General features: G+C 34.6%; 3 protein-coding genes across 3 annotated transcripts in view; 2 read left to right on the top strand and 1 right to left on the bottom strand.

Moving 5' to 3' along the window:
- LOC107869193 (putative disease resistance RPP13-like protein 1) overlaps nucleotides 1-3,317 on the top strand; it is a 3,500-nt gene extending 183 nt beyond the window's left edge. The window contains exons 2-5 of the mRNA XM_047411507.1: nucleotides 1,200-1,843; nucleotides 1,886-2,269; nucleotides 2,359-2,598; nucleotides 2,684-3,317. Coding sequence (XP_047267463.1) covers nucleotides 1,200-1,843; nucleotides 1,886-2,269; nucleotides 2,359-2,598; nucleotides 2,684-3,317 — 1,902 coding nt within the window. The remainder of the gene's footprint in view (nucleotides 1-1,199; nucleotides 1,844-1,885; nucleotides 2,270-2,358; nucleotides 2,599-2,683) is intronic.
- Nucleotides 3,318-3,484: 167 nt separating this feature from the next.
- On the top strand, nucleotides 3,485-4,951 carry LOC124897904 (putative disease resistance RPP13-like protein 1). The gene is made up of 2 exons (XM_047411506.1): nucleotides 3,485-4,210; nucleotides 4,313-4,951. Exons 1-2 carry the CDS (start codon nucleotides 3,485-3,487, stop codon nucleotides 4,949-4,951), a joined length of 1,365 nt encoding a protein of 454 aa, XP_047267462.1.
- A 5,981-nt stretch (nucleotides 4,952-10,932) lies between these two features.
- On the bottom strand, nucleotides 10,933-22,243 carry LOC107868322 (receptor-like serine/threonine-protein kinase SD1-8). The gene is made up of 8 exons (XM_016714981.2): nucleotides 21,310-22,243; nucleotides 19,997-20,531; nucleotides 15,342-15,518; nucleotides 14,424-14,614; nucleotides 12,763-12,970; nucleotides 12,429-12,666; nucleotides 11,874-12,024; nucleotides 10,933-11,275 (listed from the first exon to the last, which is right to left on the bottom strand). The coding sequence occupies exons 1-8, from the start codon at nucleotides 22,111-22,113 to the stop codon at nucleotides 10,967-10,969; spliced, it is 2,613 nt and encodes an 870-aa protein (XP_016570467.2). The 5' UTR covers nucleotides 22,114-22,243; the 3' UTR covers nucleotides 10,933-10,966.
- Nucleotides 22,244-26,978: the final 4,735 nt, after the last annotated feature.

Below are 26,978 nucleotides of genomic sequence, written 5' to 3'. Positions count from 1 at the left end.
ACATGACATTGGTGTGGGTGTGAGTGTGGGATCCATACTAGATATGGTCAAACAATTTTGGATTCCTTGCCCAAAATCGACAGAGAAATTCGAGACTAATACAATGATTTTTGATTCGAACTTAATAATAAACAGTAAAAAGATATATCTGTACTTAATAATAATTACAGATTCGAGCTTGCACTTAAATAGATGCATTCCTTTCCTTTCAAATAGTCCGCCATACTTTAGGCATATTTTTATATCTCTATTTTTTGACGCTTGAATTATTTTTAGCCGAAGCCCCACACACATGTCGGTACCTAGACTCATACCCCCCAAATTTTAAATTTAGATCATGAAGGATCCGATCTCTAGATTGGCACCCGACTCCGACCAACTCAGGTCACACTTTCTTATTTACAACAACAACAACATACCTAATGTATTCCCACATAATGGGAGTTGGGGAGGGTAGAGTGTACGCAGACCATACCACTACCTCAGGTGAAGTAGAGAGACTATTTCCGATAGATCCCCAGCTTAAAACCGATAATAGTGTAACAAACACAAAACATCAATTCATATAAACTAGTACAGTATGCAACATAAACTATCACTGCTAACTATCTATCCGAAACCATAGACATCAATCAACACCACGTGCAAGACAACTTCCGACACAAATAAAGAATGTTTCCCTACGGTTACCAACGCACTCCCGTCCCTTAACCCTCTATCCTAATCCGCGTCCTCCACACCTTCCTATTAAGGGTCATGTCCTCCATAAACTATAACTGTTCCATATCATGCCTAATCACCTCCCTCCAATATTTCTTTGGTCTACCTCTACCCCGCCTAAAACCATCCATAGCCAGTATCTCAGACCCCCACATTGGAGCATCATAGCCCCTCCTCATCACTTTCCCTCGCGAATTTCTATGACTTGTTTTAGATCTCAAGTTTTAAAAATCAGTTTTTCTTTTTTTCTTAAACTCCGAACCAGTCAAACATTGCCACATAAGTTGAGATGCTGGGAGTATGTCTTTTTCATTTTTTTAATATAGGCAGTTGACTCACCAACTACTTGTAAAAGTCTTTGCAGGAAAGTAAAGTTCATCCAATAATTGAGTATCAGTACATACACTTGTCAGTTTCAAAATTTTCTCCTTACAATGTTTTCTTTCTGATAAAGCAAACTATGGTTTGGTGGGAGGCAGTGTTTATCTCCAGCTCTGCAGGTTCTCTTTCACAAATTAGCTTCAGGAGATGTCCTAAACATAGTTAAAGTATGGAATGTTAATGAACTGTTACTTGACAAACTCAAGATTTCTTACTTCATAAATACAGCTGTTCTTGATGATGCAGAAGAGAAACAGTACCTCAATCCAGCGGTCGAGACTTGGATCGATATGCTTAGAGATGCTGTGTTTGAAGCTGAGGACACTCTTGATGAACTAGCTACTGAAGCCTTGAGATGCAAACTAGAGCCAGATTCTCAGAAATATTCTCAGCAGGTGCGTAGTAGTTGGAACTTTATCTCTATGAAATCAAGAATCGAAGAGCTTATAACTAGACTCAAATACATTGCAAAACAAAAAGATATTCTTGGTTTAGAAAGTAATAAAAAGTCTTGTTATGGAAAGATGTGTCGAGGTCCAAGTACTCCGTTGATACTTGGATCGTATGTTTATGGAAGGTATACTGAAAAAGAGGAACTAATTAAGTTACTGGTTTCTGATTGTGATGATACAAATAGACATAGAGTTGCTCCCTTTTGTGTTATTCCTGTTATTGGCATGGGAGGGATTGGCAAGACAACTCTTGCTCAGATTGTCTATAATGACAAGAGAATTTGTGAGGCGTTTGACGTAAAAGCTTGGGCTTGAGTGTCGGATGATTTCAGTGTAACAAGTATAACGAAGTTGTTGCTTGAATCTGCTACTGCCAAACCCTTCGACACGAATAGTTTGGAAATTATTCAGAATGGTTTGAAGAATCTGTTCAGCAAAAAGAGATTTTTGGTCGTCTTGTATGATGTATGGACCGAGAGCTGTGATGACTGGAATAAGCTTTTGATCCCTTTCTTCGAGGGAGATCAAAGAAGTAAAATAATCGTGACAACACGAAATGAAGGGGTTGCATCAATCACTGGAACGCTTGCACCTCACCGTTTGCAGGAAATGTCACATGATGCATGTTGGTCTCTATTCTTGCATCATGCTTTTGGTGTTCGAGGCTTGGACATGCATGCGAGACTGAAAGAAATTGGAGAAGAGATCGTGAAGAGGTGTAAAGGCTTGCCTTTGGCTATCAAGACTCAAGGGGGGATGTTGTCCTCGAAATTGGACATACTTATTGGACTGAGGTTTTGAACAGCAATTTATGGGATTTGCCTTCCAAGAAATATTCTGTTCTGCCATCTTTAAGATTAACCTACCATCATCTTCCGCCAAATTTAAAGCGATGCTTCGCGTACTGTTCAACATTCCAGAAAGGCTATGAGTTCAACAAGAAAGATCTAGTCTTACTGTGGATGGCAGAAGGTTTTGTGCAGCCAGCGGCACAGATAACTATGGAGGAAGTGGGCAATGCAAATTTTACTGAACTGCAATCTAGGTGCTTTTTCCAAGAATCCTCGCAAAATAGATCTCTCTTTGTGATGCATGATCTAGTACATGACTTGGCACTTAAGTGTTTCCAGGAGAACATGTATTCAGCTGGAGGAAAATTGGAAAAGCAGATTTTACCAGAATTGCGAGAAGGCTCGCTATTTCTCATGCATTCGTAGTAAATACGATGTCTTCAGAAAATTTGAAATGCTTAGTGAAGTGAAGCGTCTACGTACATTCTTACCGTTAGCACCATCAGAAGGAGCTGAATTTTGCTACTTAACAAAGAAAGTGCTGTCTGATATTTTGCCTAAGCTACGCTGTCTTCGGGTGTTATCTCTGAGCTATTATTGTATTACTGAGATTCTGGAATCCATCGGATGCTTGAAACATCTTCATTTCATCAATTTTTCATATACAGAAATTAAGTACCTTCCACAGTCGATCAGTGATCTTTACAATCTACAAACTTTGCTACTACGCAACTGTTATTATCTCATTGAGTTGCCTGCTGACATGGGGAAACTACTCAATCTATGCTACCTTGATGTTAGCGGAAGTGGTATACAAAAGATCTCACTGGGTCTGGATAAATTGGTGTGCCTCAGGACATTACCGGAGTTTGTTGTGGGTAGTAATGTTTCTAGTTTAAGGACATTACCAGAGTTCAATGTGGGCACTAATAGCTCTGGTACATCCAATCAAAAGAGTAAAGGTTGGTTATAGGTGCATTGAGTAACTTGTTGCACCTTGAGGGTTCACTTTCAATACTGAATTTGGAAAATGTCGATAATGCTTGGGATGCACACGAAGCTAGTTTGATAACTAAGAAACATCTTTGTGAGTTATTGCTTCAATGGAGCGATGGTTTTGAGGACTCAGAGAAGGCTAGAATGGCAACTGATGTTCTTGATCTATTACGACCCCATCAAAATATAGAGAAGGTTACTATCAAGGGCTATAGTGGTATACAATTCTCTTCTTGGACAGCAAGTCCTTCATTCCACAAGCTGGTTTCTTTGAGTTTAATCAATTGCAAAGGCTGTCAATTCCTACCATCACTAGGTCAGCTTCCTTCACTCAAAAATCTCATGGTTAAAGGACTTAGAGAGATAAAAAGCATCGGTGATGAGTTTTTCGGCGATACTTCAACCATATTGACCTCTTTTACATCTTTAGAGAGACTATCTTTTATGGATATGCTGGAACGGCAAGATTGGTTGTTTGGTCATGACGGAGATAGGGAAGCATTCTCTAACCTCTTGGAATTCCACTTGGATGAGTGTCCTAAACTGCGGGGAAAATTACCTGACGTCCTTCCTTGCCTCGTAAAGCTTGTGATTTACGAGTGTCAACAATTGGATTCTTCTCTTCAACGACTTCCACAACTAAATGAGTTGGAACTAAGGAGATGTAACATTAGGATGATTAGCAGCCCATGTGAGGTGACAAAACTCGCTTCATTACAACTGTCTAATCTATCAAATGAATATCTACCTGAAAGTTTCCTGCAAAACTTGACAACAGTTGAGAGATTGATAATCAGTGATTGTACTAATCTTGTGCATCTATCGAGGAACGAGAATGAATTGCAGTACCTAACATATCTTCGGCATCTGGTTATTAGGAATTGTGACTTACTGGTGTCCCTTTTTGAGGAAGGATAGAAGCTGCCTCACAGACTGGAATATGTAGAACTGGATAGTTGTTATAATCTGCAGAAGTTGCCATCGTTACTTCATATTTTAACGTCCCTTATAGAAGTTTTAATCACAGATTGTCCAAGGCTGGAATCTTTTGCAGGGGGGATATTTCCGTCTAACTTAAAAGGCCTCGCCATTCGAGGATGCAGTATGGAGTCTTTACCTGAATCTATGATGAACAGGATCTCATCTCTCGAGTATTTGTCCGTCCAGGGGTCTTTTATGCTAGCTTCTTTTTCAAGAGATAGTGATTCACTCCCAACCACATTTCAGCAGCTGAAAATTGAGAAATGCCCGAATCTTGAGGTTCTTCCTGAAGGGATGATGCACACCAGCAACACATCTCTTCAAGTATTGGAGATTTTCGATTGCTCTTCTATCTCATCATTCCCGGAAGGTCAACTGCCAAAAGCATTGAAAACACTCACAGTCTGGAACTGCTTCAATCTCGAGGCATTACCTGATATCAGAACCGAAACAATGCTTCTTGAATCTTTACGAGTTGGGAATTGTACAAATCTCAACCACTTGCCTCATGGCTTGCACAAGCTGTTGAATCTTAATTATTTGGAAGTTGATGGTTGCCATGGTATCGAGTGCCTTTCCTCGAGAAGGCCTTCCAAGAAACTTTACGAAAGTACTAATCCTAGACTGTGAGAATCTGAAGTTCCTTCCGGAGTGGATGCAGAACCTCACATCTCTTCAAGAACTTCAGCTATCGAATTGTCCATCAATCACATCTTTCCCAGAAGGCGGTTTTCCCACTAGCCTTGTGTCATTGGATATCAAAGATTGCAAGAATCTTATGCCAATGTCTGAATGGGGATTGCACAGGCTTGCCTCTCTTAGAAGGCTGACACTCCATGGGATCAGTTCAAATCTTTCTTGTTTTCCTGAATGGTTGCTTCCATCAACTCTAGAAACACTCAATATCGTTCAGTTATCCAATCTTGAATCTCTTTCTCCCTGGCTGCAAAATCTCACTTCACTCGAAAATCTCAAGGTGAAGGATTGTCGAAAGCTTCTTTCGTTGCCGAAGGAAGACGTGCCACCAATGCTTTCTTATCTAGAGATAAGTGGATGTCCCTTGCTTGAACAAAACTGTGACTGGTTCAAGATTGATCATATCCCTTGCATTGTGATGTAGGATGCTCGATGGATTCTGATATTTGGTTCCGTTTTATCTAGTTCACTTCTACTGGATCTTACGGAGCCTGCTCATGTACAATATGATTCAGACCTGGTCATAAAAAGTACTCTTTTAGCAAACCAGCCTATCCTCTATATAGGGCTCTAAAAGTATGAACATTTTGGTGTCATTCGCTTTACACTCTATTGCCTTACTGTGCAAAATGACACGCTTTGAGCTCAATAATGGTGGTTATATGTGTAGGGATGATCCGAACGAAAAGGAGTGAAAATGAATGCGTTGGGGTGAAGATAGGATTAAATTTAGAAGCAGCCGCAATTCAGTGCCCGGACTAGTGCTTTGCAGCCATAAGCACTCAAATACATGTCCGGGAAAAGGAGAACGAGTAGAACAGACCCTAGGTCAATTCTTTCAAGCTCCTACTACAGAAATCAGTGCTTACCACTAAGAAAGGGCAGACTGTTGTATATTATTTTTCAGATTTTACGTCTTTTGAATCACAACATTTCAAATAAAGCACTCAATAATTGTCCTAAGATATAACCGTAGACACCTAATTTTTGTCCCTCCCAAATCTAATTTTATTCATTTTAGCTCACCTTACCAAACATCCTCATCCATGTAATTATACTCCATAAAAATACAAAAAAAAATAACAACTCTTAACATAATTCCTAATAAATTCTATCTTATTTTAATCCTTTTCTAACCAATTTTACACCTCATCCTAACAACTTATCCCATCCAATACGCTCCTACCCCACCTTCCCACGTGACCCTCTCACATTTTTCCACAAAGAAAAAAGGGAACAATTCCAAAGGGGGGCCACCAGATATTCATACACAATTCCACATACACAGAATTCTCATTTTTTTTGGAGAAAATGCATACAAGGACTCTATTCTTTCTTCTCCGGTGAACTCCACTCATACACGACCCAGCTCCACCGGACATAAAAGACATCATCATCTCCATTCTCTTCTACATACTCTCACAGCCCGGAAAAGTCACGCATACACACAGTGACGGGAGAGAGGGAACCAAAAGAGAGGAGAAATTGAGAGAGGGACGCATAGAAAAACAGTAGATCGAATGTGAGAGAGAAAAAGAGAAAAATGTGATTCGGTCCAGTCTTCCGGCGAAATCATCGCCGGAATATCCAATCGGAACCCACCGGGAAATACCCAACAATCGCCGTCTGTCCCATTTTCGGTCGAACCATCCTGGAAATTATCAAAAACGCATCGGAAAGCATCAACCAGTAGTTGGTCAGTCAATTTTCGACGCAAAATTGTCGTCTCTTCGCCGGAAAAGCGACCCCACCCACCTTAAACTGATCCCTAAAACTCGATCGGACCTATCCCTTTTGTTGCCATTTCTGTCGAACCCCATTGGAAAACAGATTAGATAGAATCGTCGCGCATGAAAACGGGTTCGGGTCGTCACTGTTTTGGATCGGGTTAGTGAAGAAAAAGGTGGATAAAGCCGAGGTTGGTTCGTTGTTGAGGTTTCGACTCGAGGTCTTTGGATGCGGTTTTCATCGTCTCATTCAAATAATATTCGGTTTTGAAAGTTTTCGATTGAGGTCCATTTCTCATCCTTTTTTCGTTAATCTTGATTGTTTGATGTATTGTGTGATAAATTTATTGTTGTGTGGATTTTGTTCTCGTTGATGTTGATATTTTTGAATCATCGTAAGTGATGGTTGATATTGGTCGATTGATTGTGTAAATTGGATAATCAAATGATTTGTACTCGATTTGGGGATAAATCATAATTTGGGGCGAGCGATTAAAAATCGATAAGAGGCGACTTTTGATTAGTTTGATTCATTAATGGTTATTTAATTTGAAATGAACATTTGTTATGTTGAATTCGGTATTATCATGTTTAGGCCGAAAGTTTAATAGGCAAATAATAGGGGTAGGCAAATTTAAGAATTTTGGATTGGTGAATGCCTGAAAGGTGTGTTGAATGGCGTGGTTTTATGATTTTTGGATCAAATGTATCATTTTGGCCGGGCAATTCCTCAAGGTATCTGTGCTTATTCACCGGGGAATGCCCCGAAGTATTTTGTACCCAAAGGACCTTCTTCACCTTCGTGAAGAAGGCCCGAGGCGTCGGATAGAGCATAGGCTAAGATTAGCTTAGGATAAGATTTATATTTTCGCATTTTTTCTTTTTGGACTGTATAATTGGACTGAACGTTATTGTTTTGGTTTTGGATTGTTGTTTGATGTGTGTCTATGTGTTTTATGTTGTTTATACATTTTCAGTGTCAAAATTAGCCGATATACTCCACCGAGCGACCGTGGTCGAACCACGGGATCGAGGGGTGCCTAACATCTTCCCCTCGGTCAACAGAATTCCTTAGCCGGAATCTTTGTTCGCAAATCAGTTTTAAAGAGTCAAAACCTTTTTGAAAAAGAATATTCAAGGGTGACTTGACACACGCGATTTATGTCAAGTGGCGACTCTGAGTTAATTGCAAAACGAATCCTTTTCGAAACAAAAATCATCTCTTGTCACTCAATAAATAAAACTCTTTCGAAATTTAAAATGAATTCTTTTTTGGAGTTAAAAAGGGGTGTGACAATAACGTGTTGGTAGTGCACAACTTGCATTAAGGCAACCTTTGTTCTGTAAATCAAAATATTACGCGAGCAATGCCATGCATACAAACTCTTGTAATACAAATTGTATTCAACGAACATATATTACTCTATTTCTTGGGGCTTCATTGTTTTCTTCAATCATATAACGATCTTTCATGTGTCTTTAATCATACTGTCAGATCTGAAGGCAAGCAATGTTATCTTAGACAGTGGTATGACTCCAAAATATGTTGCAGCAGTTATATGTCATCTGAATACGTCATGGGAGGAGTATTCTCCGAGAAGTCTGATGTCTACAGCTTTGGCGTTTTGATACTAGAGATTGCTAAGTGGCAGGACAAACACAGGATTTTATGACCATGAGAAGCATTTGGACCAGTATTCGAACCTTCTTAGTTATGTAAGTCCAAAATTAGCAGGACCTCATGCAACGAATTCAATATTCAACTTGTTATCTACTTGTTTTCATGTTACCATTTTGAAACAAATTTTAGGACTCTAGACTTAGATAAAGCACTTCCGCACTCATTTTCCTCCGCGACAGTGTTGATATGCATACATGTTGGCTTGGTTTGCGCCCAGGACAATGCTGCTGATTGGCCATCAATGTCATCTGTCACTCTTATGCTAAGTAGTGAGATGGATTTGCCTCAACCAAAACAGCCTACATTTGTATTTCATAGGTGGTTGGATTCGGAGTCTGTTAACGTATTACTGTCTTGGTGGCAGAAGGGTGACAACTAAAGCAGAAGCGCGATATCTGAAGCTGAAAATACTACGAGTAGTAGTCATGTAATGAGTTTCAAGATTGACCATATCGGTTTTCAATATGCACGTAGCTCGTTTAGGCTATTCTACTCATTCAGTAAGTTTTTTCCCTTCCTTATACACCTTAACTTGACTTCAACCGTCAACTAAATACTCCCAACTTTGAGAATGCAAATCTAGACACCTCAACTCATCTTCATTGCGTCTCATGGACACCTGATGCTGACGTGACACATACATTTTGGAGATGTCTAGATGGTCATTTTGTAAGTCCGAGTGTTCAATTAACACTAGAGAGACGAGTTAACTCTTTAGTTGTCAGTTGAGCCAAGTGAAAAGATGTTTATCTAATGTATATTATGCCTTCTTATAAATACTGCATAATGTATAGTACTTTTGAGTCTCATGCTAAAATTGTGGCCATAATGTAATTTAGATTACATCTCCCTTTATTCATTTTTCCTTGTCACCCTCGAACTTGACACGCTGATTAAGAAAATAATGAGTGACATGACTATTTTTTCATACTATCCCTATAATTGATGTTCAGAAAAATAATTTGAACAATAAACAATTAATGCTTAGGGTAAAACATGAAAAAAATAATTGGTTTTTCTTGATATCTGAGGTTGGAATCCTTTTACTTCTTCCGTTTCAATTTATTTATCTGAAAAAAGATGATTAATTTTATTGAACTTTTAAAATGACAAATAATTTGAGATAACTATTTTTAAAAATCACGATGAATAATTTAAGGCAAATGGGATAGAAAATTAAAGTTGTGTTCTTGACGTTGGTTGAGCTAAATTTAGCACACATTATATCGACATTAATCCTTAAATTTGTATGTAAATATCATTTAAACGCTAGTAATTAGGTTTAAATTTTGAAAATTTTCTTGTCCATGTTCTTAAGTGTTCATTACGTTTACATAATTATATGCATTAGCCTTATTTACCTCAATAAGTCGTAAAACTTCAGGCATGATCTCATTGAGGTTGCTGGTCTATATAATTAAAGAAGATGACATATTTTATGTGATTAACTTAATTATCTAATAAACATTTGAAAATACATACAATTTTTTTTTTCAAAAAAATTTTGATAGACAGTGTTTAATAGTAACACTTCATATATTGATAGTGCTATACTTCAAACTTGTCTCTCTCTTTGGTAACACAAATTTTTACATCCATATAAGTTGTTTAGAGGGCATTAGCGGGCAACGTGATGCACTAAAACTCATGGTCTATGGCGCAAGATTGGGGAAGCCGGACCACAAGGGTCTATTGTATGCAGTCTTACCCTGCATTTCTGCAAGAGACTGTTCCACGTCTTGAACCCATGACCTCCTGGTCGCATGACAGAAACAACTTTTCCGGTTAGAGACAAAAGAAAGTGTTGAGAAAATGATATTTCATTACAACAACAATAACATACCCAGTGTATTCCCACATAGTGGGGTCTGGGAGGTTAGAGTGTATGCAAATCATACCACTACCTCAGGTGAAGTAGAGAGACTGTTTTCGATAGACACCCAGCTTGGGACCGATAACAGTATAACAAACACAAAAGATAAGTGCATATAAACCAGTACGGTATGCAAAATAAACTAACACTATAATAAACACAAAAGATAAGTGCATATAAACTAGTACGGTATGCAAAATAAACTTAACACTGCTAGCCACAAGATAACACTACAGCCAGTCAGCCACAACACCACGAAGAAACTCCAGACACAAAAGAAATGATATTTCATTGTAGAATTGAATTGAATACACAAAAAGGTACACAAAAACTGGCACCTGAAGTAGGGAGTCTTGTTGACATTGAAAAATTTTCATATAACAAAGGTTATGTACATTATAAGAAAATGCAATAATAATTTAATCTCAAGAATCACATCATTATTGAATGATATTGATTTACAAATTACAATATACTTCAGTTGTACATTTTTTTTAAAAAAAAAAATTGTTGATCTGTTGTTGTTCTAATGTACTATACTATTTTTCCAGCAGGGTCGATGAACAACATTCGTTCATCAGGGGTATCTCTATGTTCACTCCCATCAGCGGAATTTGCCTTGATTTCTATTCTGTTACGTACAAGTGGGCAAGCCAGTCTGTCTGTACCTATCGAGGGTCAAGCCTGGTAATCGTAACTTGATTCACTGTGAAGGTTTCTTCGTAGATAGTTTCCGAGTGTTCATCAACAGGTCTTCTTCCGAGGCAAAAACCAGGGTGCTTAGGCTGAGGCATTGACGCGGTTTCACTGCCTAACATCAACACGACGGTTGCCATGTTTGGTCTATCTTCTGCTTGCTCCTGAACACACAATAATCCAACATGTATGCATCGCATTACTTCACACGGAGAAAATGATTCACCAACTGCTGAATCGAGTAGTTCCGAGGCTCTTCCCTCTCGCCATAGTTTCCATGCCTGCATAGCGTCAATTATACATGCGGTATTAGAAATCAGAGAACGGAACTAGAGAGGAAGTTACAGTTTTCGCAGAATTCAGCAGCTTTAGTCAGAACCTTGTATTAGTTGATATGATTACAACTTAATATGCATAAATATAGGGAAAAAGGTCCAAAATATACCTTAACTTTGGCGAAATTTGTTGTTACACGCCTTAACTTTGCGGGGTTCTATAACCCCATAGATCATTTATTACCGTATTTTTGTGGCATATATTTGCTTAGTTGAACCACTTCAGACCCTCACACGCTCAGTGTGTGTATTCACGCGGTGGTCTAGCTGGCAAATATATGTCATCGAAATACGATAAGAAATAATCTAGGGGGCCATATGGACCCCACAAAGATGAGGCGTGTTACAACAAATTTCGCCAAAGTTCAGGTATATTTCGGACCTTTTACTCCATAAATATATGATTACAACTTAATATGCATAAATAATTTATCAAGAACATAATAAGCTATACTTTTGAGAATTCAGAACGCATGAACTCAAAATTCTGATTCCGCTTCTGTTAGAAATGATGACTAAGTTGTGATAGTTCTGGTGTACTTACATGGCCAAGAAGGTTTCTTTGGTTGTTCTGTAAATAAAATCCTCTATTCTTCTTCCCTGTTACTATTTCCAACACTAAAACTCCGAAGCTGAAAACATCGGATTTAACAGAGAATAAACCGTCCATCGCATATTCAGGAGACATGTAACCACTGCATCAAGAGAAAAACTTTGGATTTACCGACAATTTCAGAAGTGTTAAAGGAATGGGTTTACGTAAATAAAGTAAAGCATCTAGTACCCCTGAGCTATGACTAAATTTGTTACGACACAGTCCAACTTCACGGGTTCTATTACCCCCGAACTAAATTTTAGTGTATTTTTGGTCATTTTTTAGCTGACGTGTCACTTTTTGTCAACCTTTTTAGCTGACGTGACACCTTTGACGTGGGCCTCATTTTATGTAATAAAGATGCCACGTCAGCACAAAAGGGTGGCAAAAATACTCTAAAACTGAGTTCGGGGGTAATAGGACCCCTGTGAAGTTGGAATGTGTCGTAGCAACTTTGACCATAGTTCGGGGGTTCTAATCTCAAGTAAATATGATGATTCTTACTAGGTTCCAACGACTCTCTTTGTATTTCCTTCGGTTTCATCGCCTCCGAAAATTCTTGCCATGCCAAAATCTGATATTTTGGGGTTCAGTTCTTTATCAAGGAGAATGTTGCTTGCTTTTAGATCTCTATGAATAATCCGAAACCTTGAATCTTGATGAAGATACAGAAGCCCCCGTGCGATTCCACAGATAATGCTGAATCGCCTTTGCCAATCAAGCAACAAGCTATTTTGCTTATCTGAGACGCGTATATTTGCTAAATGTTAAGTCCAAGAGCACATAAGTACAACTCACAACACAAGAAAGATACAGAACGAAAACTAAAACGACTTACTGAACAAGATTGAATCCAAGCTTTTATTTTCCAAGTATTCGTATATCAACATTTTTTCTTCCATCTCAACGCAACATCCAAGAAGGCGAACGAGGTTTCTGTGCTGAAGTCTTGCAATCAATCTTAGCTCATTCTTGAATTCCTCTATTCCTTGGCCTGAGTTCTTTGACAGCCTTTTCACTGCTATTTCTTGATCATCTATTATTCCCTGATAAACAAACGATGTTCGTTTATTGAGTGCCATCACATCGATCCTACGATATAAAAAGGACTAGTTTTCTCTAATGTTGCTCGAATCCTCTGAAAATGTCATCGCACCCATGTCAACACTTTTGGAGAATGCAACATGACTGCAGCAACATTTTTGGAGGATCCGGATAGCATTGGTTAAGAACTAGTGCATTTTTTAAAGATGTGACACGGAATGCAACAACATATTTGGAGGATCGAAGCAACATAGTTTGTTTTCTGTGTTGCTTGGACTCTTCACAAATGTTGGAGGTGTGTGTCACATTTTCAAAAAGTAGCGCATTTTCGGAGGACCTAACGTGAGTGCGACAATATCTTTGGAGAGTCGGAGCAACACAAGTTGTTTTCACATCTAGCTGAGCTTTAACTTGTATACGCAAAAAAAGAACTAGTTTTTCATACATTTCCTCAAATCCTCGAAAAATGCCACTGCACCCGTGTCAGATCTCAAAAAATAACGCGTCTTTGGAGGATTCAAACAACATACATTGGTTGTTTTCACATTTTTTGAGCTTTACCTTTTAAACACAAAAAGGATTAGTTTTTTTCATATGTTGCTCAAATCCTAGAAAAACACTACTTCACTCGTGTCAGATCCTCCAAAGTAATGCGCTGTTGGAGGTTCCAACACAAGTTACAATGATATTTTTGGAGGATCCGAGCGACATACATATACATTTTTCACATCTAGCATAGAGTTCCCACAAAAAAGACCAGTTTTTTTCATATATTGCTCAAATCCTAGAAAAATGTGACTTCACTCGTGTCAGATCCTCCAAAGTAATGCATTATTGGAGGATCCGACACAAGTTACAATGACATTTTTGGAGGATCCGAGCAACATACATATACATTTTTCACATCTAGCATAGTGTTACCACAAAAAGGACTAATTTTTTTCATATATTGCTCAAATCCTAGAAAAACACTACTTCACTCATGTCAGATCCTCCAAAGTAATGCATTGTCGGAGGATCCGACACAAGTTACAATGACATTTTTGGAAGATCCGAGCAACATACATATACATTTTTCACATCTAGCATAGCGTTACCACGCAAAAAGGACTAATTTTTTCATCTATTGCTCAAATCCTAGAAAAACGCTACTTCACTCGTGTCAGATCCTCCAAAGTAATGCATTATTGGAGGTTCCAACACAAGTTACAATGACATTTTTTGAGGATCCGAGCAACATACCTATATATTTTTCATATCTAGCACAACGATACCACAAAAAGGACTAGTTTTTTCATATATTGCTCAAATCCTAGAAAAACGCTACTTCACTCATGTTAGATCCTCCAAAGGAATACATTATTATATTGGATGATCCAACACAAGTTACAAAGACATTTTTGGAGGATCCGAGCAACATAGATATACTTTTTTTCTCATCTAGCATTGCGTTACCTTGTAAACGCAACCAAAACCGCCCTGTCCTAACTTGTTTGCATCAGAAAAATCTTCTGTAGCCACAGCTAAGGTACTGAGATCAAATAATGGCAATTCAAACTCATCTGCAACTGTTTCACCAGATATTTCTCTCTTACTTGGAATAATAGCTGTGTTCACTAGAAGATCTTGGCTTCTTTCAATAGGGCCTAGTTCAAAAATAGTGTAAGAATATGAATTAGATAACAAAGCCTTTAACAAATGACAGTTGTGGTTAAGGTGTGTGCACAACTACAACAACATACTCGGGGTCTGGGGAGAGTAAACCGTACGCAGTCCATACCATTACCTCAGATGAAGTAGATGGAGTAGAGAGGTTGTTTTCGATAGACCCTAGCTCAGGACAGATAACAGTAATAAGGGCAGCCAGGTGCACTAAAGCTACCGCTATGCGCGGTGTCGAGGGAAGGGCCCACCACAAAGGTGTATTGTACGCAGTCTTACCTTGCATTTCTGTCAAAGACTGTTTCCAAAGCTTGAACTCGTGACCTCTTGGTCATATAGAGGACAGATAACAGTATGACAAACAAAGATAACAGATAAAAAGTGTACATGTGGCAAATGAGTTCAGGGGACCGGGGTTCCATGAACACCGAATAGTTTAGGTTTAAAACTTGCAAAATCGTGATACTTTACCCAAATTTTAACATATTCACTCTGTACACTATAATTTTCATGCATGCATGCATACTTTGGTACAACGTTACTAGGACTCTCCAAAAATGTTGCCGCACCCGTGTCGGATCCTTCAAAAAAGCACTCTTTTGAAGGATCCAACACATATTCGATGACATTTTCGGAGAGTTCGAGCAACATATAGCTTTGATAAATATCGAATTATCAAACCAAAATTGAAATTATAGGCTATGAACATACCTCTTTGGTCTGATTTTTTTCGTATTGGACCTTGCAATAATTTCTCTCTCTTTGAGAAGAAGCAAATGCTTATTACTCCAATTAGCACAATAACAACACCAGCTGTGATTCCAGTAGCCATAGCAATTCTTTTTGTCTTGCCAGAACCATTTTCAGATCCCACATTTCCACTTTTTGCTGAAAATTAAGACATTCAAAATGAGTCAATCAAGATTGAATTTTATTTAATTTTTAACAGTAAAGTCATAAAATTATTTTTTTTTATCGCGATTGAGTAGCTCGAAAAATACAAATAATCGAAAGGTCAAGTTTCTAGGATGGGATTATGACACGTTGCTTGTCATGTCAGTGCTTTGTCGCTGTGTAAATTAATTTTTTAACAGTAAAGTCACAAGATTATTTTTTTTAATCACGATTGAGTAGCTGAACTAGGTGTGAGTAGCTCGAGAAATACAAATGATCAAAAGGTCAAGTTTCTAGCACCGGGTTATTATGACACGTGCTTGTCATGTCGGTGCTTTGTCGCTATGTAAATTAATTTTTTTAACAGTAAAGTCACAAGATTATTTTTTCTTAATCGCGATTGAGTAGCTAAACTAGGTGTGAGTAGCTCGAGAAATACAAATAATCAAAAGGTCAAGTTTCTAGCACCGGGTTATAATTACATGTTGCTTGTCATGTCGGTGCTCTGTCGCTATGTAAGTTAATTTTTTTAACAGTAAAGTCACAAGATTGTTTTTTTTAATCGCGATTGAGTAGCTGAACTAGGTGAGAGTTGCTCGAAAAATACAAATGATCGAAAGGTCAAGTTTCTAGCATTGGATTATGGCACGTTGCATGTTATGTCGATGCATTGTGCTATGTAAATTAAATTTCAGAAAATAAAATAATTTGTGATGAATTTGAATTAATCCAACACATTTTATTTTATATCCAACACATTTTATTTTAATTAATAAATCAAACATCTACCAAGAAAGTATACCAACTAAATAATTCAACATTATTTAATCTTCATATTTTTTATTCCTTCATAGACCCCTAAGGACTTGGTACATGGTGATGCCCAAGATTTGACCTTGGCAAAAGCTTTTTTTTTTTTTTTTTTTTATTATTATTATTATTATTTAAAATATGAAAGTAAACCTTATAAAAAACATAAAAGTAAAACTCATACTAAGTAAATTTGAAATTAATCAAAGTCAAAATAATCGGCTAAATAACTCTTTTTGGAATGTATAACAAACTATATAAAAATAATAATATAAAAATGGGACCCAAAAATTAGTTTGTGTGAACTTACCTAACTTTTTGGATCAACTAGGCCACTATTTCAGGAATTTCAAATTGTCCACTAATTTTAGTTTCTCCATCATTGTCAAAATTGAAATAAAAAAAGACATGAATTCTTCAAAAAGGTATTACAAATAAAGAAAAAAAGTTAGTCCTCAAAAACACATCGAAATTATGATTTTTTTTAGTGAGTTTCATAAATCAACTGCTCTAGTTGTTCTCTTTTCTGACTTGAAAAATCGATCACCATCTATGTATTAAAAAATACACCTTAAAACTTATTAGGCCAATTATATTTTTCTATTTGAATTATCACCATCTACTCAATTAGATATGCTTTAATGCATAAATAGTGAAAGTTCATGTAGGAAAAGGTAGAAATGATGATAGTTCAGATAAAAAAAGAAAATCACTAATATATAATTAATGTGAAATTCACGAAAAAAGTGATAATTCAGTTATATGTTTTTGATCATTATCCCAAGAACAAAAAGTTAATTTAATTTTCCTATTTGAGCTATCATCAATTTCTCAACTAGGTGTGTTTAAATACATAGATACTGATAATTTAGATAATATATATATATATATATATATATATATATATATGGTAATAATTCATATAGAAAAATAAAACTACAACAATTAAAGTGTGAAACTTGTGAAAAATAACAATTCAATTTTGATTTTGATAATTATCTAAAAAAACTAATTTAATTTTCATTATGTTACGCAACTATTCACGTTAGCAAATACAAAATAAAAAAGCTAATTCACACTTTGATCACTTTATGATCACCATATTTTAATTTTAAATACCTTACACACCCTCTCCTTTTTTTTTTTTTAAAGTAAAAACTAGTGGATATACAAATTCCTGATTTGAAGTTTATGAAATTTATAACTATAATGATAATTGAATTTATAGATATTTAATTATTTTTCTTAATAAATACAGAGTCTAGATAAACGTTATTGAGTTCACGAAATCTATAATGAACCCTCAAGATCTGTCTCTGAATGTACATCAAATTAAATTTGAACTTAATATATGTACCTTTTATACTCAGATTTTTTATGTATATACACACAAGGAACGTTGATAATTTATCCATTTATTCATGTGTTTATTACTATCATTCTTTTTTTAAAAAAATATTATTAATATATATAACTTAAATTCTAAATTTACAAATCTTGGTTTTAGTTTACTTTGCAAAATCAAAAAGAAAAAAAAAATTAATTTCGTTTTAGTTGAATTTTCTCTTGAAAGCATGCTGAAAAATGAATGACAAATATTTCTAGAGGCTTGAAATATAGGTGGATTATTTTCCAACTAATTAACCATCCAAACCTAACTTTCTTTTTTTAAAAAAAAAAAAAAACCATTGACCTTATAGTAAATAAACCATATAGTAATTAATTATTGCTAATTAAGTCCCCCATTTGAATTCAATGCATAATGCATAATAATTCAAAAATAAAAAAGGAAGGTTTAATGAAACAACGTGCCTACCACAAAGACTATGTATGTCTTTCTCTCTGGATTAAATATTTAAAAAATTAATATATTTAAATATTTGGCTGTTTTCAAGTCTTTGTCAAGAGTCAATGGACTTAACTAATCATAACTTTGCTTTTGTATAATGATAATATGTACTAACTTCTTGTTTTTCAAAGTGTAGCACCAACTACTTTTCAATTAACTATTCTCATTAATATAAAATAATTAAAAGATATTTTAATCATACATTTTTTGAGAAAGAACAAACGTTATGAACGATAGATTCCACGATTCACACAATCATTTTCAAATTTCCTAAAATCATAGCAAGAGTGCACGAACGACCTACCGTGACATGGATGGATCTACGCGTGTCAAATACACAATAACACTTCAGAGGATTACGAAATATCAAAGGCAACAATCTACACAATCAGTTCAGAATCTCCTAAAATCATAACAAGGGCACGCGAACTACCTACTGTGATGTGGAAGGATCTGCACGTGTTCAATTCACAGTAACAGTTCAAAAGGGTTACGGCATATCGAACTTCACGATCTATACAATCGTTTCAGAATCTCCTAAAGCCGCAACAAGGATGCACGGACTACCTACTGTAACGTGGATAGATCTGTACGTGTCCAATCCACAGTAATAATTCAAAAGGGTTAGGGCATATCAAACGCCACGATGTATACAATTGCCTCAAAATCTCCTAAAGCCACAACAAGGACGAGTGAACAACCTAATGTGACGTGGACAAATCTACACGTGTCCAATACACAATAACACTTCAAAAGAGTTACGAAATATCAAACATCACGATCTATACAATTATCTCAAAATCTCCTTAAGCCACACAACAAGGACAAGCTGCGAACAACCTAATGTGACGTGGACGAATTTGCATGTGTACAATCCATAATAACACTTCAAAAGAGTTACGACATATCGAACTCCACAATCTATACAATCATTTAAGAATCTCCTAATGCCACAACAAGGGCGGACGAACAACCTAATGTGACATGGACGGATCTCCACGTGTCCAATCCACAATAATACTTCAAAAGAGTTACGACATATCGAACTCCACGATTTATACAATCATTTTAGAATCTCCTAAAGCCTCAACAAGAGCGGGGGAACAACCTAATGTGACGTGGATGGATCTCCACGTGTCCAATCCATAATAACACTTCAAAAGAGTTACGACATATCGAACTCCACGATTTATACAATCATTTTAGAATCTCCTAAAGCCTCAACAAGAGCGGGGGAACAACCTAATGTGACGTGGATGGATCTCCACGTGTCCAATCCATAATAACACTTTAAAGCATTAAGAAATATCGATTTCATGATCTGCACATGATTCTGAAACTCCTAAAATCACAACAAGTGTGCATCAACGACGTACTATGACGTAGACAGATCTCCACGTGTCCAATCCACGATAACACTTCTAATTTCTAAAATCAAAGGGTAAAAAATGTAGCCTAGACAAATGGTTTTTGACCGTTTTTTATATTATAAATGTGCAATTCAAACCCCATAAAAAATTAATCATTATTATTATTAAACCTAATAAATAAATTAAAATTCCATGTATACATCTCTACCAACACTCAACTACTCCATCAAATTTGATTAGACTCAACTCTCTCCTACTAAGTCAAAGAATTTATAATCCAATCTTGATTAAAAAAAAAAAAACCAAAATTACCACAAAATTTTTTATCGAGGTGGTAACCAATAAGTACTCTTTCATTTATAACTAGACGTTTCAGAACAGATATCGAACGCTAGATAAAAAACAAAAACATGCCACATATGAACACTAAAATGTAAACGTACCAGCATCAGAAGAAGCAACTCTAACGTAAAGAATTTGTCCACCTTCTGCTGCCGAATATTGCCGCATGTCGACTAATTCCTTTGTCCAAATGACACAACCCGAACCAGTGCCCGTAATGTTCGCAGTGGTGTACGCTGTGCATGAACAGTTGTACCTACACAATTTTTCACATTCCTCCAAATTCATTTTAGTATCAACAAATGAACTTGAACTTTGGGGCAATTTCATGTTTCTCAATTTGTTAAAAACATCAGTGTCACAATCCAAATCATGATATCTAACACATCCATCTGATCCATCTCTTAAATCCCATGCCACTTGATTTTTGGGCTTGTAGCCCACTAAACATTTGCACACCGGGGAAAGATTCGCGTTACAAATTCCAGAAACACCACACTCTTCGTAAGAATCACACTGGTCTTTTGGTGCGTACCAGAATTTATTCCAAATGTTACTAGTCGGAATCCAAGTGTACCTCTCTAATAAACCGTTGTGCTTCACTAACAATCTTGAACATATTTTCTTGTCGAGGACCTGTTCACAAAATTTTACGTAGTATCAGAGCTGATATATCAATGTCCTATTTTTTGTTTCTTAACATGATAAGAAATGGACGTTGAGCCTAATTCAACCCTGAATCTAGCTTATAAGTTAGGGCTACTAAGAACATATAAAAAGACGATCAAGTTCCCTATCCCCAATTCCCCACCATCATTGCGGGATTCAACACCCCTAGATAGTAAACAAAGAATTAGTAGGTGAGGCTAACTCTGATATCATGATAAAGAATAGACCTTTTAACCTAATTTAAACACCAAAAGCTTGGTGAAGATTAACCAAAACAAACCAAAATCCCCATCCCACCACTCACATGAGACTCAACATAACGCCTGTTATTATTGTGCCGGAGTGGAAAGTACTCCTTCGTCCTACCTAGAGGTCTCAGGTTCGAGTCCCAATATGAAATCGTCTTTAATAGGGAGCGTCTTACCCCCAAAGCGGGATTTTTCAGGTCCAACGGATATTGAACACTGGGTCAAAAACCAACAAAAAAAATTCTTACAGAATCAGGCCCGCCGCACATGAAAGGATGCGCTTTACCCCCAAAGCGGGACTTTTCAGGTCCAATAACGGGTATTGAACACCGGATCAAAAGCCAACAAAAAAGAAACTTACATAATCAGGCCCGCACATGAGAGGACCCAAAGCGGGACTTTCCAAGTCCAACGGGTATGGAAAACCGGGTCAAAAACCAACAACAAAAAAAAGAAACTTAACAGAATCAGGCCAACAAATGAGGGACCAAACATACCTCGAATGTATAGTAAACTTCATCTTTATTCATCTGAAACTCAAAAGTTATAACCTCAGTAGGTTTCATTTCAGGTACACCACTAAATCCAACTCCATTCCAAGGTCCACTTCTATAAAAAATCACATCTCTATTTGTCAAATAAGCTTCAGGCAAACCATTAACATCAAGTTTAAATGTATAATTTCCAGGAGCTGGATCAAACTGTGACTTCCACGACGTAATATTCCTGTTTAATCTTGTTTTCGAATCCCAACCAAGTTTCATCCCTGGTAACAATGTATCTGAAGGATAATCAAAACTTTGCCACAGTACTTTCTCATCGTTCTTTGATAGAACGATGAAGTTACCTGTATCCAACAACTGAGCTACAAATGTAGCATTCGTATGGTCTTCAGATATATCATCTGATATATCTGAAGACCATACAGAATTACCATGCTCGTCATTTATCACAAGATTACCATTTGAGTTGAATTTCATAACAGCTGAAGACGATGTTGATGAATTGGTAACTGGTTTTTCCCTGTTAGCAACCCAAACAATCGTTGTCTCTTTGATCTCTTTGTACCAAATTCCGACATACCATTTGTCTGAATTTGGACCACCTGGACTGAAGAATCCAAGTTCAAACTTGTTTTGTTTAGAGACTAAAGTTTTGTGTATTGTTAGAGGATTTGTAATTGTGATTGTATCAATTGGTGTTGGTGTTGCAAGAATTGGTAAAAGAATTTGTGAAAATAGAAAGAAGAAGGAACGAGAACATAGGTGAAAATTGTGTTGTTTGGTGTTAATGTTTGTCATTGTTGACTTAAAAGAATGGGGTGTTTTTGAAGCTTTTTGTAGTGGCTTTGTAATTATCTATAGACATTTTTGTGACATTTGTTGGGGAGTTTGGTAGAAGAATTCATTTTCACATTTTGTTTGTATTCCCTCTCCGGTTAATTTTACTTTTCATGTTCTTTTTTTATACATTTTTTAAGAAAATATTACTCACTTAATTCATTTTAATTTGTATGATCTATTTTGACTTGATACGGGGTTTAATCAAAAAATTCATTTTCACATTTTTTAGTGCAAGTTTCGATTCATTTTACTTTGCAGTTGTTGATCTGCAGTGGCAGAGCCAAGACATTCATCAAGGGGTTGACAAGTGAAACTGCAAATTAATCGAATGGGTTCATTATCTACTATATATACATAAAAAATAATTTTAATCATATATACATAATATAATGTTCCGTCAAAGGGAGTTCATCCGTATTCCAAGTGTAGCTCCACCCCTGTTGATCTGTTACACACTTCAAGAAAATATTAATTAGAGGTGTATTTTACTAAATTAATTTTATTGATGATGTTTTGAAACTCTAAATTTGACTAGTACTTTCTCCAAACCACTTTACTTGTCATTCGTACTTAAAAAGAAAAAAATTAATTTATAGTACTTGTCATTTTAGAAAATCAAGACACAATTATTTATTTATTTTCATATTTATCCTTAATCATAAATACAGTGTAAAAGAAAGGAACATTAATCACTCTATCCCATATTAATGTGATTCGTCCACTTTCTTATCAAGTCAAATTTCTTTTTTTTTTTTTTTTGTCAAAAATTGTTTAGAAATAAATGTCAAAATTTCATTAGATACTCCATTAACTAACCCTTATAAACTATAAATTCTAACCACATCACTTGTTTTGCCGATTGATGTAGCTAATCTTTAGAATTAAAAAGTACTTATTAATCGTTGTATACTAAATCATAATAACAAATGGTTAATTAAGACATCTTTTTCTTTAAAAAACTTTTTAGGTACTCCTTTGGTTTTAAGAAAATGAACTATATTTTTTTAATTCATTCCAAAACGAATAATTCTCTTTTTTTTTGGCAATATTTTAGTTCTAACTTTTCATATGACATGTTTAAGATCATAAAATTAAATAATATTTTAATACATTTGACATAATTTTAATTTAAGATTATAAAATTTAAAAATATTTTTTATTCTTCTAAACTTTATGTCGAATTAAAATAAGTTATTTTTTTTTTTAAAAATGGAAGAAGTAATGTATGCATATATATTAGACCCCACTTTTCAAAGTTAGATTGCTTCATTGCAACTTATAATGGGGGTAGGTTTAGGTTCGATCAAGTCAGTTAAGAAAGAGTTGATATTTCTTCTCCTTTTTGAATTTAAATTTTGTACAATGTTAATGTATACAATATTTTATATTATAGGTTATTTAATTTTTTTTCTTTTTAAATTTTTATGTAAAAAATTGGACAACCTGCAATAACAGATTAAATTTATCTGATAACGTAGAATATTTTTTCTACTTATAGTAAATTTGATCAACTATTGCAGGTTATCCAATTTTTTTCATAAAAATTTAAAAAGAAAAAAAATTAGATAACTTATAATATAGAATATTTTATTCATTAACATTAAAAATGTACAAAACTTGAACTCTTTTTTTGGTTGGACAAAGGAAATCGATTTTTGTTGTCTTTCGGATGGACATAACATAGATTCAGTTTTAGTATAGTTTGTACACCATACATGAGATGTAAACAGTACTAAATGAACACCGCGTTATGATTTCAACTGAGAAAGTTTGAACTTGAGATCTCTTACTAGTTTGAACTTGAGATCTCTTACTTAAGAGATCGCATACTCAATCAACTCGTTAGAAGAACTGATATTTAACAATACTAAAATATACTACTAAAAATATACTAGTTATATGATGAATTTTCGATGCGTATCTAAGTTAGTTAAATTTTGATGAATGAAAAAAAGGTAAATAATTACATGCAAATAAAATAAAATAAAATCATGTTAATCCAAAAATTTAAGAACAAACTACTAATTGAAATTCAAAAGTCAATGAGGGGAAAGAATATAAATATAATAAATAAAAAAATTGCACGTACTTCACGGAGAATTGTTGGAAATAATAAAAAATAAAAAAATAAAAAGTTTAGCTTGTTCTCCACTAATTGCCATTCACACACAAAAAGTTGTTTGGTGTCTTATATGGGAGTCATCCATACAAATTGTTAAAAAAAAACAAAGGGACTTAATAAGATTAGTGGCCAAAAGTTGATTTAAACATAAACATACATCTTAACTTATTATATTTATATAAATTTTTGCCCTTATAAAGTATGTATTAAAATTTTAACTAATTATGTATATTCATTGAATATATCGGGAGCTAATTATGCATCTCGACAGATTTAAAATCGAAAAAAATATATCGAAAGCTAATTATGTATCTTTATAAAAAAAAAAATATCTTCGTTGGATGTATTATGTATTTCGACAAATTCAAAATCGAAAAAATATATCAAGAGCTAATTATGTATCTTCACAACGAAAAAAATGTATCTTTATTGAATGTATCAGGAATTAATAAGTATCTCGACAGATCCAAAATCAAAATTTACAATAATTATATAAAATGTTAAATTTTTCTATAATCATACTCCAAACGGTTGAGATTTATATTGTTTGGCCAATTTTTTTTTTTAAAATAATGGGTATTCTTGAGTTGTCATGTCAAGTTGTATTAGTTTTCACATTATTATATTCTCCTTTTCTCATTTTTATATATTGGTGAAATTTGGTCTTAATCCATGACCAGGCAGGATTGAAAATAATTTTAAATTTTCTACTAAATAAATCATTTTAATAGACTAAACCATTTGAAAATTTTTAATTTCCTTTTGCAGAATATATATTGGAGTAATATTTAGTAATTTTTAGATTTTTATATATTGACCTTTCGGGGGAAACTAAAATCCGAAAGAATTATAGTTCTCGTGTATACACAAAAAACATAGTAGTCAAATAACTGGATTTTGCCACCAAATTTATGACAAATATATCGTTATATAGCTCGTAGCTAACATAATTTTTTGATAATATGTTGTATATGTTGCTAAATAGGATCAGCAATAAATTTTGCAATTTAGCTACATAATTTATCCCTCGATATTTTTGTTTATTAGTAGTGGTGGGAGGATGAATACATTGAACTATTTTTTGTTTTAAAAAAAACAGAAAGTCTTTGGAGTTATTTTTTTAAAACAAATAAAATTAACATTCAAATTTTGTGGCTTATTACGTATCTAAGGTTGGTTTGGTTTTGGTTTAATATAAAACAAAAAATAATCTCTCTTATTTTTAAATTCCTGGAATTGTTTTAATTTAGAAGAAAATAATGTTTCTGGTAACCAAACAATTTATTTTCTTTATGTTCATGGAGATTTTTTTTTTCAAAAAAAACTTGTGGGCCAAACATGACTTAGTCTTCATTTTGATATGTTTCTTCCAAGCTCATGAGTTATTTTAGTTATTGTGTTCACAATTAAATTTATAAATATTTAGTAAATTTTCTAAGGTAATTACAAGATCTAAGTAAAAATTATTAGGTTCGTTTGAATCCGTACTTAATAATTTAGTCCATCCCTGGTTATGACGTTTGGTAATCCACTTATGTTTTTGTCATTAGCAAATCGTCACGTATTTATTCTTGTCATTATAGGAACTCTAGAGTGAAACGAGTGTGTTTGCAATAAATTTTAATGTGATTTAAAATAAATTGTAATAAAGAATAAAATATGAAGAAACAATTTTTTTGATAGATAATGTGAGTATAATTTTGTTTGTTTCCTTAATTCTTCTCTCTTAATTATCTACGTAATTCAAGGCTCAAGCAACATGTTTCTCGACTAGGATGATGATATTCTTGGGATTTATTTGATATCCACGAAAAAAGAATTTTGGGGAAATTTAAAGTATTTAATTGTCAAGAAGGTTCTGGTCACATTTTGAACTTTTTATGAATATCCAAGATCTTATGGGATACTTAAGATGCCCTTTTTTAGGAACATATTAAGTTTGATATAGTCATGAGTCAGAATTTAGGATTCAGTAGCCTTAAAAAATGTTAGACTCATCTTGTAGAATCTATAGAGTAAATTCTATGTGTCAAAATAGTTTAATGAAAGTAATCCAATATAACTAAAAAAGTTATTTTAAAATATCAGTCAAAATTTACATAACCTGAATTTCGAAACAAGAAAAGTTTCATATAAATTAAGCAGTAAGAATAGTTGTTTGGCATATGTTTAACCTAAAGTCGAAGGGACAAAAATATGTTTATCGTTGACTATTTTCTTTATATTTTTATCATATATATATATAGAGAGAGAGCATGGGTCATATAGAATGAGTTGAAATTAGTTAAATTGCCAATAGTGTGAGTATACCACTATGACTTTGACAATAATATTTCACAATTATATATTATCTGCAGTGATTTTGATCAACTCAAATTGTTGACATATTTGATGTTTTAATAAAATAATGAGTCATTTATTAATTATTTAAAAATAAATTTAGTTAAATATTCTTATAATTAGAACTATATTGCATAGGTACTCAAATTTTTTTCTTTTTAATTCTATTGAGTAATTTTACTTTTATTATGTGTTTGATTTCAAAAACCAAGCCCCATTTTAAGCTAAGCGGTATTTTGCATGAATTAATTATTTCACTTAATTTATATAAAAAAATTATATTCTTTTAGTGAGGGAAACTTCTAAATTAAAGTCAAACTCATTATACATGAGCTTGGTGGGGCTTGTGCGTCCTTGCTTT

This window comes from Capsicum annuum, chromosome 4 (genome assembly GCF_002878395.1).
Source record: "Capsicum annuum cultivar UCD-10X-F1 chromosome 4, UCD10Xv1.1, whole genome shotgun sequence".
NCBI classification, from domain to species: domain Eukaryota; kingdom Viridiplantae; phylum Streptophyta; class Magnoliopsida; order Solanales; family Solanaceae; genus Capsicum; species Capsicum annuum.
This window is presented reverse-complemented; position numbering and strand designations above follow the sequence as displayed.